Here is a 15,681-nt window from a genome sequence, read left to right on the forward strand (position 1 = left end):
GTACATTTGGCAAAGCACAATCAATTCTGAATGATGTGTACAGGTTTTGAGCAACATATACTGCCATCCAGGCAATGTCTTTTTTTAGGGACGACCTTGAATATTTCAGGAAAACAATGCCAAAATGAATTCTGCACATATTTAAATAGTATTTCTCCATAGAGGAAGAGTCCAGGTGCTAATATGGCCTGTCTGCAGTCCAGATTTGTCAAATTAGGTGCATAATGGAATGGAAAGCATGACTAAGAATACCCCATACTGTTGAGCAACTGAAATCCTATCGGGGAGTAATAGGACAACATTTCATTATCAAAACTGTAGCAAATGGTCTACTCAGTTCCTAAACATTTACAGAATTGTGTTAAATGAAGAGGTGAAGCAGCACAGTGGTAAACATTTTTTGAAATGTTGCTGGCATCAAATACAAAATTAACATATACTTTCCATGAAATAGTCCAAATTTTCAACATTTGATATATTGTCTATGTCCTTTTTGCTGCTAAATATGGGTTTACAAGACTTGTATATTATGACATTCTGTTTTTATTTGCATTGTACACCTGTCCCAACTTTTTCTTTTTTGGGGTTGTATCTCTCTCTCACACACTCACACACACACACACACACACACACACACACACACACACACACACACACACTCAAGCACACACACACACACCCACACACACATACAGGCAGACTCACACACACACACACTCTCTCTCTCTCTCTCTCTCACACACACACACACACACACACACACCGTTTAGATACTTTATTCTTTATTCAATTCCACATTACAAATAAATTTTCATTAGGAATCAAATGTTTTGAATGATCAAACACACAAAACCATATCAGCACATTGTTATGTATGACAATACAATCTCAGGGGTACAGAAAACATCTCCTTTTCCAAATAACACACACACACTCACACACCATAAGTAGATCTACATTTGTAATTACTCATCATCAATATAATAAGCAAGTTTGTCTGAATATGGTCTACTCAGTTCCTAAACATTTACAGAATTGTGTTAAATGAAGAGGTGAAGCAGCACAGTGGTAAACATGCTCCGGTCCCAACATTTTTTGAAACATGTTGCTGGCATCAAATACAAAATTAACATATACTTTCCATGAAATAGTCCAAATTTTCATTTTCAACATTTGATATATTGTCTATGTCCTTTTTGCTGCTAAATATGGGTTTACAAGACTTGTATATTATGACATTCTGTTTTTATTTGCATTGTACACCTGTCCCAACTTTTTCTGTTTTGGGGTTGTATCTCTCTTTCACACACTCTCTCTCACACACACACACACACACACACACACACAGACATACACACTCAAGCACACACACACACACACACACACACACACAGACACACACACACACACACACATACAGGCAGACTCACACACACACACACACTCTCTCTCTCTCTCTCTCTCTCTCTCACACACACACACACACACACACACACGCACACACACACACACACACACACACACCGTTTAGATACTTTATTCTTTATTCAATTCCACATTACAAATAAATTTTCATTAGGAATCAAATGTTTTGAATGATCAAACACACAAAACCATATCAGCACATTGTTATGTATGACAATACAATCTCAGGGGTACAGAAAACATCTCCTTTTCCAAATAACACACACACACACACACACACACACACACACACACACACACACCATAAGTAGATCTACATTTGTAATTACTCATCATCAATATAATAAGCAAGTTTGTCTGAATAAATCCATAATCCAGACAATGTAGAAGCATCATTAGCATCAAAAGAGGATGGACAGATGAGATAAATTGATAGAGGGATGAAGAGAGATATAAAGAGGAAGAGGGATATAAATGCATGAGAATGGTCAGTGATGATCCTCCCTTCCACTAACATCCCTCTCCTGTGAGTACACTCCTGTACAGCTGTGATCCTTCATCCTGATGACTAAAGAGCATTTCACTGTTACTACTTCTCCTGCCATTACACTTGCTAACACCACTATTAATAATGACCATCATTCACATCCTCATCACACATCACTCAGTGTTCAGCTCATGTGTGTGTTCTTTCTCTCTGCAGCTCCTGTGACTCTGGATCCCAACACTGCACACCCACAACTCATCCTGTCTGAGGATCTGACCAGTGTGAGATGTGGTGATAAGAAGCAGCAGCTTCCTGATAACCCAGAGAGATTTGATACGTATGCCAGTGTCCTGGACTCTGAGGGCTTTAACTCAGGGACTTACTGCTGGGATGTGGAGGTTGGAGAAAACACATGGTGGAATGTGGGTGTGAAGGCAGAGTCGGCCCAGAGGAAGGGAGCATATGGTACTGATGTGAGTGGAGAGTGTACTGTGTATTATAAAGATGGTAAATATGGAGCAGATGCTTCTCCTCATGCCCCCACTCTCCTCACAGTGAAGCAGAAACTCCAGAGGATCAGAGTGCAGCTGGACTGGGACAGAGGAGAGCTGTCATTCTCTGACCCTGATAATAACACACACATACACACTCTCACACACACTTTCACTGAGAGAGTGTTTCCATACTTTGCTATTGGCTGTAAACTCTCTCCTCTGAGTATTGTAGCAGTGAAGGCCTCTGTGTCAGTAGAGCAGCCCAGTTAGAGCAGAAACTGTCTCTGTCTGAACAAGAGCCCACATGCAGAGATGGATGGAGACATGTGGGGTTCAGTCATGAGTCACTCACACAGTAACTGCAGTCAATCTGATATCTGACCTGTGAGGCATCGTCTTCTGGCTACTTTCATTAAGTTCAGAATTGTCTGATATGTTGAATATCCTCTAAAATAATTGCTGGTGTTTTGCCATTTATTACTCTATGCCAGTGTTTCTATGTTGCAGATTTTTTGCATGCAGGCATTTTGATAATGGTTTTGCTATGTTGTCCATTCATGTGTTTCTACACTGCTGCCACAAGCACATTAAAATATCACCACTGCAGTGAATCTAATATATGGTCTGTTCTGTGAGGCATCGTCTTCTGGGTACTTGAATTGAATTTCTGATGTTCTGTGTTCAGAATCCTCTGAAATTATTGCTTTTGTTTATATCATTTATTACACTATGATGGTTTGTTTGCCACATGCACATCAGAATATCAGTTCAGTAAATGATGTGACAATTTCAGCTTGGTCTCTCCTTTTTAGAACTTTGCAAGTGATATTTGGCTATATACATTAAAATACGATTTATTTAGTTTTCTTTTTCAATTATTTGCAAATTGGTTATGTATATGTAACGCCTGTGCTGTGCACACTTGTACATAATTTCATACGAGTTATATTTAAAGATGTCACTGAGAGATGAATGCTGCCATCTAGTGGTGGTTATTGTGTAACTACACTCTCCTCTCACCTGTGAGGTTCCCAGTAGCAGAACAGCAACACAGCACAGTCTCAGTATGAATACTGCCATCTAGTGGTGGTTATTGTGTAACTACACTCTCCTCTCACCTGTGAGGTTCCCAGTAGCAGAGCAGCAACACAGCACAGGTGCAGCTGGTTCTGCTGCTGCTGTCTGATCTGAGGTCAGAAATGCTGGTGATTAAACAGCACTATAGAGACTGAGAGCATTGCAGTAAACACAAACTCCTGCACTACTGAACTCTGATCATCATGCACATGAAATAAAGAATCATATTAATCTGATGCATTGGCAGTGTTAGTGTCTCTGTCTCTGTCCTTCATAACCAGATGGAAGGTATAATGTACACCAGGGAGCTTTGGGCTTTGCTGAGTTTGAACACGATGACAAGGAGGAATAAACAGTAAGAACTGATTCCAGTCATATAAAACAGCTCCAATGATACTACAACCCACATCATTACATTCCATTACAGGTAGAGAATACAAAATAAAAAGAGAAACTGAATAGGTACAGAGAACACACACACACACAGAGGAGCTGTGTGGAGACTCACTGCAGTGCATTCACACACATCACCAGGGGCCTCATGTGCAAAAAGCTTGCGCACGCACAAAAATGCTGCGTACGCCACTTCTCACACTCACGTCCGGATGTACGAAGACTGACTTGAACGTGAGAATGTGCTGCCCTCCACGCAAACTTCATGTCTGGCGTAGGCACATTTCCAATGTGTATCGTCAGTTGACGACACTTAGAGGCAATGCAGCGCAACAACATTAGATGATCGCAAGTCTAGGCCATTATCTGCACAGTATATTGTGAAACGTGGGTTATTAAAAATTATAACACTTCGAAAGTAGGCCTATGTTTCTATATAAATGGACATGCAACATGCACAAATTTAGTTATGCTAAAAAAAGCTATGCAACAACCTATATATAATGACAACTGTAGACTTATGGTTATGGTTATGGTTATGGATTTAGCAGACGCCTTTGTCCAAAGCGACATATAAATACAAAACAACATAATAATATTTAAAAATGAACAGGGAACAGATTAAAATCTAGGTCAAATATAGTAAGGAGAATAGTTGTAGTACAATAATATCAATTCAATCAATAGCCTAATAAAAAAAGCAATGTAAAAAAGGGGAAAGGCAATAATAAAACAATAATGTCAATTCAATCAATAATATAAAAACAATAACATGCTAAGACTACATTAAGGAGAATATCAATAATAAACAATAATGTCAAATTAATTAACAGCCCAATTAAAATAAAACAACATTATATAAACCATAACACATAAGCGCTTAAACAACTAAGTATATGTTGAATAGGAATGTCTTTAGACCCCTCTTAAACGACCCAAAACTACCACAGGAACGGAGAGCACTGGGCAGTTCATTCCACCAACATGGAACCACTGAAGAAAAGAGTCTGGAATTAGACCCAGTTTTTATGACTGGTCGACACAACATACGCTCACCAGAAGACCGCAGTGGGCGGTTGGGGATGTAAGGCTTGATTATTGAATTAAAATAACTAGGAGCAGATCTAGTTAGTGTCCTATAGGCCAAAGTGAGAGATTTAAATTTAATTCTGGCTACTATAGGGAGCCAATGGAGAGTAACTAGGAGAGGAGTTACATGTGTCCTCTTTGGCTGATTGAAGACCAGGCGTGCTCCAGCATTTTGAATCAGCTGTAATGATCTTGTTACACAAGCGGGTAAGCCAGCTAATAGTGAATTACAATAGTCCAGCTTAGAGATGACCATGGTCTGAACAAGAAGTTGTGTGGAATCTTGTGTCAGATAAGGTCTGATCTTCCTAATGTTGTAAAGCATAAACCGGCATGATTTTGCAAGACTTATTAGAGGATAAGAATTAAAAGGGAATGTGAAACCTATAGCCTACACAGCGCCGATATTTGGTTACACGATTGTTGATGACTGGCTTATCAAACATTTCAGCATGTGAATGGATGCATGTGAATAGATAGGCTGACTAATAAGCGCAAATATAAGCTATTTCCCTTAGTGTGATTGACTGCATGGCTACTTTGACTTTTCTCGAGTAAGCATTCGCATTATTGTCACACTTGTGTGCAAATATAGGGATATGATCCAGAAATCACATTGTGGCATGTGGGTGTGATGGCAGAGTCTCTCCAGAGGAAGGGAGACTACACCTCCACAAGTGGATGATGGTGTGTTGGGTGTAATGGTGCTGTATATGGAGCATGTACTCCCCCACAGCCCCTCACTCTCCTCACAGTGCAGCAGAAACTCCAGAGGATCAGAGTGCAGCTGGACTGGGACAGAGGAGAACTGTCATTCTCTGACCCTGATAATAACACACATCTACACACTTTCACACACACTTTCACTGAGAGAGTGTTTCCATACTTCTATACTTACTGCACTTTCTCTCCTCTGAGGATGTAACCAGTGAAGGCCTCAGTAAGAGTAGAGCAGCACAGTTAGAGCTGATACTGACTCTGAACCAGGGATGACATACTGAGAGGGAAACCTATAGGAGAGGAGACTAGGAAGAAACAAAGGCATTTTATATGAGACAAAAATATGTCTTATTGCACTTCAAGAAATAAATCAATTTTATTTTAAACAAAAAAGTAAACATCAAAACTTAAAGTTGTGCTAATCCACCTCATTTAATCTATCAGGTTTGACATATAGTACAATCTGGTAGTGTGATACTGTATGTGATCTGAGAATTTTGTTGTGTGTGTGTGTGTGTGTTCAGAGAATGGGAGGGAAACCTATAGGAGAGAAGATTATGAGAAAACAAAGCAATTTTATGAAAAGTAAAAATATGTCTCATTGTGTGGATATAAAATGTTAAGGTAACTTGTTGTATGAACTGTACTGTGAAGTAATTTAATTCCTATAATATACCACAGTAATATTGTGGTATTTAACAAAAACAGATTGGTATGTGAATAAGGACAATAAAACATTAAAAGGGATTTCCAACCGGTGGGTGGTGGCCCCCTGGTGGTTTGTGAAGGTGTTGCTGATGGTCCTGACCCTGCATGTACTGTAGCTCTTATGAGGAGGTCACTGTTTCCTATTCAGTGCTGGTCCTCAGGATGCTTCCTTAGTCCCATATAGAGCAGGGATTCTTAGTTCCTGTTCTGGGTCCCAATCAGCTGGAAACTGTTGTCATGGAGCACAACCTGATTCAGTCCCTGATGTGCTGAACAGCAGTAACTCCACCATGTTGAAGGGTTTGGAGTCTTTAAACTGCAGATCAGGGAGTGTTGATTATCCTGAGGTAAATGTACCTCGAGGGGTTTGGACCAGCATGTGTGTGTGTGTGTGTGTGTGTGTGTGTGTGTGTGTGTTTGAAGCTTGAGTTTAAACGTTCCATAGTATACCAGGATTATTTACTAAAGCCCTGAGGACATACATGCTTAACTCCCTGCTGGGTTGGCAGTGCAGACACCTGCTATTGATTAGGGCCTACTGTTGAGCCTTTGGGCCTTTTCCCTTCCTGTGAGTCCAGACCACTGTGTGTGTGTGTGTGTGTGTGTGTGTGTGTGTGTGTGTGTGTCTGTGTGTGTGTGTGTGTGTGTGTTAGAACAAGCCTTCTTGCAGGCCCAGAGTGGACACAAGGAAAACCCCACAATGCACCACACATCACTGGTGTAGGTTTCTGACATACTACTCGTGTTGGCGTGTGTGTGTGTGTGTGTGTGTGTGTGTGTGTTTTAAAATACTCTAAATTAGATGAAAGAAACAATATCACGGTCCAGCATGTATCTGTCTTATCAGTCACAGAACACAGGTACATCCAGGTACTTCAACCTGAACATGAAAGGATTTCCAAGCTGCAGCTGGACTGACCAATCAAAGTCACTTCCCCCCTGAGGGACCTTTGCCAGAGCCCGTCTACGGAGAGCCTCCCCACTCTCTATTAATCCCATACATACCGAATTTGGCTGCAGTTCACCAGAGTTCACCTAGATGGCGATCGCGGGCGAGTCCAAAATACATGGGGTCCTATGGAGCTAGACGGCTAAATTTGTCTCTTTCACCTGATTGTCATTGACAAATCTCAGATTCGATTGTAGTTTGTATAACTTCAATATGGGTTATAGGTCAAAAGTTGAATGACCGAGTACTTATGTCCTTTTGATTTCTGGGTCGTTGTTGCCCATAACACACTAGCATTGTGCTAATGAATGACGTCATTAACATGTTCCAACATTTCGGCCTGTCAGCCTTTGTCAAGGTTCCATTTGAAAGGCTTTTTAGAACAATTAAGTGACTTTAAAAAATATAATACTCAACCAAGTGTATTTTCTTTGCCTCCCCTTTCGAGTACAATATTCAAATTACTTGAAAAAAAATAATATCCCGAGAAAAGTGGCTTTTGAGGGGCACAGCTCCATAGACCTCCATTCATTCTGTACTCGTGGACGAGCGCCCTCATGTGGAACCACAGAAGGAACTGCAACCAGTTCAGAAACCGGAAGTTTTCCGAGAGTGGAAGTTCTCCCCTTATTAGACATTCTCTGCCTTTGCTCAGACTGAATGAGGAAGTGCAGGTGAAACAGTGCTGTTTGTTCTCTCATAAATAACATATGAAATAATAAATAAATAAATAAATAAATAATGTATTAAATAATAATAATATAGTAATATGTTATCAGTTTAGTTGATAATTATATTGGATGGATTGCAGAGCTTTCTTTAAAAAATATACTAACAATGTTTGTTTAGAAGATATGACTGATATGTGAACGGAAAGAGAAAAAAAATCTGACAGTTTATCAAGGTTGGTGAAGTTAGTGAGACAAAATATTCAGGGACAAAATGGCATCAAAGACAGAGGAGGATTACTGCCGTCCTGTGTGTTGTGTTACGACCCGGCTCTAAGCCGCAACATAAAGAGGGAGTCGGGACAACAGAGATAACTTTAACCAATAAAGTATTTATTTAAAAGTAACCAAAAGCAATAAATAACCATTACCAAAAGATGTCTAGGGGAAAGTAAAAGCATGTATGCAAGTGTGTTAATGTGGGTGCGTGTATGCCAAAGTCAGTATGTAGCCATATGCAATGGCCATTTCAGGCTTGAAGGGGCACAGAAGGTCGTAACAGTTGTGACATCTACAAGGATCCTGCCATCATGTTGTGTAGTCACAGTGTGTAAAGTCTGTCTGCAGCAGTTCTGGAAAACCAGAAAAACCAGGATCCAGAGAGTGTCCAGTCTGCAGGAGGACATCTTTTAAGGGTTTGCTGTTCCCAAATCTGTTTCTAAGGAGATCAGTCAGAGAGCTTCAGCAGGGTCTGAGGTGCTCTGCAGTCTGCACAGTGAGAAACTCAAGCTCTTCTGTCTGGAGGATAAGCAGCCTGTGTGTGTGGTGTGCAGAGACTCAAAGAAGCATAAAAATCACAACTTCAGCCCAATAGATGAAGCAGCAATTGACCGTAAGGTAAGAATCTTACTCTGATATATGATACTGTACTGTAGTACTCTAGATTAACAACAACAAATCTTGATATTTACCCTGGACATAAAGTAATACAGTGAGCCTATCCAGTGTGGATGATTTATGGCAGGAGGTTCTGCAGTTCCAGTACAGTAGATGGCGGTGTCTGCTCTTTTGTGTGTTGGGCGTTGTGGGCTTTTCCCCTGTGGGCTGGTTCCTCTGTGCTCATCACTCCCACTCTGACTCTCACTGAGAATACAGCAGCAAACTTAAGGAAGCCCTCAAATCCCTCCAAATCACCACTTCCACTCTCACTGAGAATACAGCAGCAAACTTAAGGAAGCCCTCAAATCCCTCCAAATCACCACTTCCACTCCCAATGTCTCTTATAGTCATAGTCATTACCAACAACAAAGTGATGATGATGGTTTAATTATGAGTGACCCAATGTTTTTTTTAGTACACTTTGTAGTAGCCTCCATGTTGCCTCTATGTCTCTCTTCTATGCAATATGCTTTATCTGCATAGATACCCTCCCACACACACACACACACACCACCCTCACCCTAGACTCCTTACAAATTAAGCAACTTGGTTTATAGAGTGTAGTGTGGTGTAGGCAAGTCTAAATTAGTGTTGATCATTTTTTTCAGGAAGAGCTCAAGATCAAACTGCAGCCCTTACAGAAGAAACTGAAGACCTTTGAAGAAGTCAAACTCATCTGTGACCAAACAGCAGCTCATGTTAAGGTGAGACATGCAGCATCATGTAATAAAGAAGCATAATTGTCTAAGTACGTTATCAATAAATCATTTATAGTTGAGGAACATTTCAATGTAACTGAAACATCTACTTTACTCAAAGTTAAATTGAATGAATGATTTTGTCATACAATCTTATTCAGACTCAAACCCAGGGCACAGAGAAGGAGATCAAGGAGCAGTTTCAGAAGCTTCACCTGTTTCTACGAGATGAAGAGGCAGCCAGGATAGCTGCACTGAGGGAGGAAGAGGAGCAGAAGAGTCAGATGATGAAGGAGAAGATTGAGAAGATGAGCAGAGAGATCTCATCTCTTTCAGACACTATCAGAGCCATAGAAAAGGAGATGGGAGCTGATGACATCACATTCCTGCAGGTAAGAACCATCCACTGTCTGTAAGGGTGTTGGATCTCTAACTCTAAGTCCAGTGATAATTTAACAATAGCACATCTGGCTGTAAGGGTGTTGGATCTCTAACTCTAAGTCCAGTGATAATTTAACAATAGCACATCTGGCTGTAAGGGTGTTAGATCTCTAAGTCCAGTGATAAGTTAACAATAGCACATCTGGCTGTAAGGGTGTTAGATCTCTAAGTCCAGTGATAATTTAACAATAGCACATCTGGCTGTTTAGTTGAGGTGACCTGCCCATGCCACCACATTCCATTATCCTGATGTGTGATGTCATCTTTGGACTCATTCTGCCGGGTTTGTGTCAGTGATCTCTGATTGAGTGTGCTGTTGATATGGTGTGAGATGATTCTAGAGAGGAGAGTAGGAACACAATACAATGGGAGAAGAGCAACACACACACACACACACACACACACACACACACACACACACACACACACACACACAGTATGGCAACGCCGGGAGCATCATTTAAGTGTGGGTTTGTGTCAATGATCTCTGATCGAGCGTGCTGTTGATATGGTGTGTTGATATGGTGTGTTGATATGTTGTGTTGTTATGCCGATATGGTCTTTGCTCTGTGTTTGGTGGCTTTACTGTTGAGGTCTGATAGGTTTGATTTGATTTGATTTGATTTATTTCTGCATCAAAGACGATAGATAGATAGATAGATAGATAGATAGATAGATACTTTATTGATCCCCAAGGGGAAATTCAGGAAAAACAGTAATCCAAAGGATGACATGCTAAAGTAACATACTTATTTCCAGCATGGTCCTAGGTGTTACACATACACATTGCAGACAGGAAAACAAATAGACAAGACACAGACAAACTGTATTTGGAGTGAAATACAGGTAGAGTGTGTTTGATACCACATCATTAGTTCATGCCATTGTCATCCTGCTACATGTAGCCATAATCAATAAAGTGATCATCAAGGAAAGAATAGATCTGATCAACATCGGTGCAGTGCTATATAAAGACATACTACAGTACATTGTGTGTGTGTGTGTGTGTGTGTGTGTGTGTGTGTGTGTGTGTTTGCATGTTTGTGTGACTGTGTGTGTACGTGTAATTGTGTATGTGTGTGTGTGTGTGGGGGGGGGGGGGGGCAGTTGGTCAGTCTGTAACAAAGATAAAACAGTCTGCTCGAAATTGCACACCGCCTAACAATGGCCCTGTTTCCACATACTTTGACTTATAATCAAGTGCTTGACCTCTTTTGAAAGCAGAGGCCTTGTTGATTATTTTGGTATCAATTGATTGACTGTGTGATGAACTGTCAGAGAGTGGCAAAGGGTGATAGTTTTTTTTTAGGCGGTTTTGTACATCTCTGGAAATGACCACATTCTGACCTTCTGGGTCATTTATTTTGTCTTGGCAACACAACTGAGGCCCACTAGGTCTTGTGAGTCTGTATCTCAAAGTAGATCAATATAGGCTAAAATATGAGTACTTTAGACCAATATTTGCCAAGATACTGTATGCTCATGTGTTTTGTAAAATGCCCTATGGAAACTCCCCATAGGACTTTTGGCTACCTAAAATGCATACTGACAATAAAATGCTTACTGTGTGGCAACCTCTTGGTGTAGAAACATAATCCGTGTCTCAAATGAAAGGTAACACATTGAGGTTTGTGTAGTGTAAACAGGTATACACACACACACACACACACACACACACACATGAAGTACACAGTGACACAAACACACACACAATCACCCCCTCATTACACATCATCATAACCTAACTACAGTACATGGTAGGCCTGATGAATGGATGGGTGATGGATGGATGGATGGATGGAGATCATTCCCAGTTCAGTGGGATCATCTACTCCACATCTGATCCCCCTCTCACAGAGAAGCTTGTACTCACACTCCCTACTAGATATAATCAATTTCATGTAAGTTACAAAAATAACTACAACTGCCCAGTTACAGGTGTCATTATACTTGGTACTAGCCCTATTGATAATGACCATCATTCACATCCTCATCACACATCACTCAGCCCTATTAATAATGACCATCATTCACATCCTCATCACACATCACTCAGCCCTATTGATAATGACCATCATTCACATCCTCATCACACATCACTCAGCCCTATTGATAATGACCATCATTCACATCGTCATCACACATCACTCAGCCCTATTGATAATGACCATCATTCACATCCTCATCACACATCACTCAGCCCTATTGATAATGACCATCATTCACATCCTCATCACACATTACTCAGTGTTCAGCTCATGTGTGTGTTCTTTCTCTCTGCAGCTCCTGTGACTCTGGATCCCAACACTGCACACCCAGATCTCATCCTGTCTGAGGATCTGACCAGTGTGAGACGTGTTGAGAGACAGCAGCTTCCCGATAACCCATTTGATTACTATGGCAGTGTCCTGGGCTCTGAGGGCTTTAACTCAGGGACTCACTGCTGGGATGTGGAGGTTGGGGAGAACACATGGTGGGATCTGGGTGTGATGACAGAGTCTCTCCAGAGCAGTGTTGTAATGTAACGGAGTACAAATACTTCGTTACTGTACTTAAGTAGAAATTTCACGTATCTGTACTTTACTTCGCTATTTAAATTTATGTCAACTTTCACTTTTACTCCACTACATTTCCTAGATAAAATGTATACTTTTACTTCGTTATATTTCCACTAAGCATCTTCGTTACTCGTTACTAAAACATAAAATTAGAAGAAATGTGTGCGACTGCAATAAGGGGGGTTTGGCGAATCACTGCTCCTAGATTGCATTACGCACGCTCCGCACGCTGCGCGCTCTATTTCAGCGCGTTTTTGTTGCTAAAGGAGGAGGACGCACAACTGAAACCGCCATGGAAGCACGAGCACCTACTGAAGGACCTCCCGTTATCATAGACGACCACCCCGACGATAGTGGTGAACTCGGTGAACAGGGTAGTGGTGAAGATAACGTGGCCGTATTTGCAAGAAATGTTTCTACATTGGCAGGCTTCTGTGAAGCCGAACACTCCCCTACCTGACTCAGCGGCCTGTGAAAGGCTATTTAGCATCGCAGGACTTCAGTCTTCAGTCCAAGAAGAGTAAGACTGAATCAGGCCCGGGGTGGGTAATCGGGAGAATTCCCGGTGGCCGCTTTACTTTTGGGCCGGTCGAGGAAAAAAATATTGACATTTGTCACGTTAGTCTATCTTGTCAGTATACACGCTCCGCATTCTGTGCATGACACCAATGCCATGCCTGTGCATGGGTTGTAGCCTACGCGAGGGAGTTCTCCCCTCCCAAAAAGAGTTGGTTGGGTCCATATAGCCCGTCTTTTCCAAAAAGTTTTCTCAGATACGGATAGCTGAGCCGGCCCTACAGTAGACACAAGCGTCAGGATGGATGGATGGTAGAAAGAGGCCAGGAGAGACTGAGCAGCAGATCAAACCAGTCGACCAGTGAAAATGATGAGCCCGAAATTAGTAATGAGAAGGCCATGACTACAGGGACAAGTGGAGAGGATAAATTAAAGTTATTTAATGTAAGAAAGAGCAATTACCCTACATGATAAATATATGCTCAGAAGAGGGTGTAGTAAAGGAGTAGGCTAAATCACCAAACAACAATATAGCCTACCCATGCAAAAAACATGTAGCCTAAATATTAGTTCAATATGCCTGTTTGTGAAAGCGTGGGATAGGCTACATTTCAAAGGCTTTCTTTCTTTCTTTCTGTTTTTGTTAACTTGTGGAATATTTTTTGTTAACTTCTCAGTTGAAGTAAATTATCGAATTGTTGAACCATGGTACTAATAAAAACTACAGGATAGACATGAAGACACCTTTTCAGTTTCAACTATGACTGGCATATTAGTAGCTGCTGGACATAGGTGGCCTGTGGGTGTGTGAGAGTGAGATGGTGACCTGGGGAGTATGCCCTAGAAATGCTCATACCACATGACCAAAATGTTCTCCCTACCAGCAGGTCATTTTTTTTTGAAAGAAATACGTTTTTAATTTTTCATTTTTACCTGAAGTTCATACAAAAGTGGCATTTCTGTTTCTGTTTTTTTCTTTGATGTCAGCTCTAAAAATAAATAATAAATAAATAAATAAATAATATATAAAAATAAGATATGGGAACCCTGAATGTGCTTTATGCTTTACTATAAGTAAGAAAGCCAAAATAAAGTTTACAAAAGTTCAAAATAAAACCGCTTGCTTTTTACTTTTTACTTTTACTTCAAATACTTAAGTACATTAAATATCAGAAAATTACTTTTAATACTTAAGTACAGTATATATCAGATACTTTAAGACTTTTACTTAAGTAATATTCTAAAAGGTGACTTTCACTTCTACCAAAGTCTTTTTCTAGTACGATACTTGTACTTTTACTCAAGTATTGCTTTCTAGTACTTTATACAACACTGCTCCAGAGGAAGGGACGATATGGTGCTGTGAGTGGACAGTGGACTGTGTGGTATAAAGATGGTGAATTTAGAGCACGTGCTCCGCCACAGCTCCACACTCCCCTCACAGTGCAGCAGAAACTCCAGAGGATCAGAGTGCAGCTGGACTGGGACAGAGGAGAGCTGTCATTCTCTGACCCTGATACTAACACACACCTACACACTCTCACACACACTTTCACTGAGAGAGTGTTTCCATACTTATAATACGGGCTGTAATATCTCCCCTTTGAGAATCCTACCAGTGAAGGCCTCAGTAACAGTAAAGCAGCATAGTTAGAGCCCATTCTGCCTCTTAACCAGAATCATTTAAAGCTGAACTATTGTGTTGGAGGATTTAATAAATCAGTAACCACTACATGTATGTGATCATAGAATAGAATAGAATAGAATAAATCTTTAATGTCCACCAAGGTGGAAATTTTTCTTTGCTCACCAGACATAAAAGACAGATAGACATACAGCCACAATATCATCTCAGACATAAGAGTTGAAATATCATGATGAAATACATAGAAAAGAATAAGAGTAAAAAATACATAAAAATAATAGTAAAAGAAATAGCATCTCAGTTTGATATTGTCACTTGGTTTGATTGAGGATACTGATGGCATTTGGAGTAAAGGATTTTTTAAATACACTTTTTGCCAGAGGCACTCTGTAGCGCCTCCCAGACTTCAAGAGCTCAAACTGGCTAGAAAGAGGGTGTGTTCTATCCATACCTCCATGGTTCTATCTGCAATGATTTTCCTAACTTTCTTCTTCATTCTGTCAATATATTTGTGTCAGATGTCTTTGAGGACTTCCTACTATTTTACTAGCCATTGACACTATCCTGTTTAGTTTGTTCTTGGATCTACAGCTTAGGTGTCCAGACCAAGCAGAGAGGTGAAAGGTTAACACACTTTCAATGTGTGTGTGGTATATACTAGCTCAGTTATCTGAGCACTAACACCCAGACGGCTCAGTCTTCTGAGGAGACTGAGGAGTCGTTGTGAGCATTTCTTGCTAAATGTACTCGGTGTTGTCTGAAAAACTCAGATGGTTGTCAACAACTGTACATAGATATTTAAAAGTTCCCACAGTTTCAACTGCTAGGCCATTAAGTGAAACTGGCTCTGTTGTGTCTTGTTTTTTGCAGAAGA

General features: G+C 40.6%; 1 protein-coding gene across 1 annotated transcript; it reads left to right on the forward strand.

The window, feature by feature from the left end:
- Positions 1-1,899: 1,899 nt before the first annotated feature.
- On the forward strand, positions 1,900-12,613 carry LOC143100927 (zinc-binding protein A33-like). The gene is made up of 8 exons (XM_076264519.1): positions 1,900-1,912; positions 2,129-2,385; positions 3,543-3,598; positions 3,765-3,771; positions 8,734-8,907; positions 9,558-9,653; positions 9,809-10,055; positions 12,372-12,613. Exons 1-8 carry the CDS (start codon positions 1,900-1,902, stop codon positions 12,611-12,613), a joined length of 1,092 nt encoding a protein of 363 aa, XP_076120634.1.
- Positions 12,614-15,681: the final 3,068 nt, after the last annotated feature.

The sequence above is a fragment of the Alosa pseudoharengus genome, unplaced genomic scaffold (assembly GCF_046254945.1).
Source record: "Alosa pseudoharengus isolate Yale_2024_CS ecotype anadromous, Long Island Sound unplaced genomic scaffold, YU_APseudo_1.1 YU_APseudo_1.1_scf_3, whole genome shotgun sequence".
Taxonomy (NCBI): Eukaryota; Metazoa; Chordata; class Actinopteri; order Clupeiformes; family Clupeidae; genus Alosa; species Alosa pseudoharengus.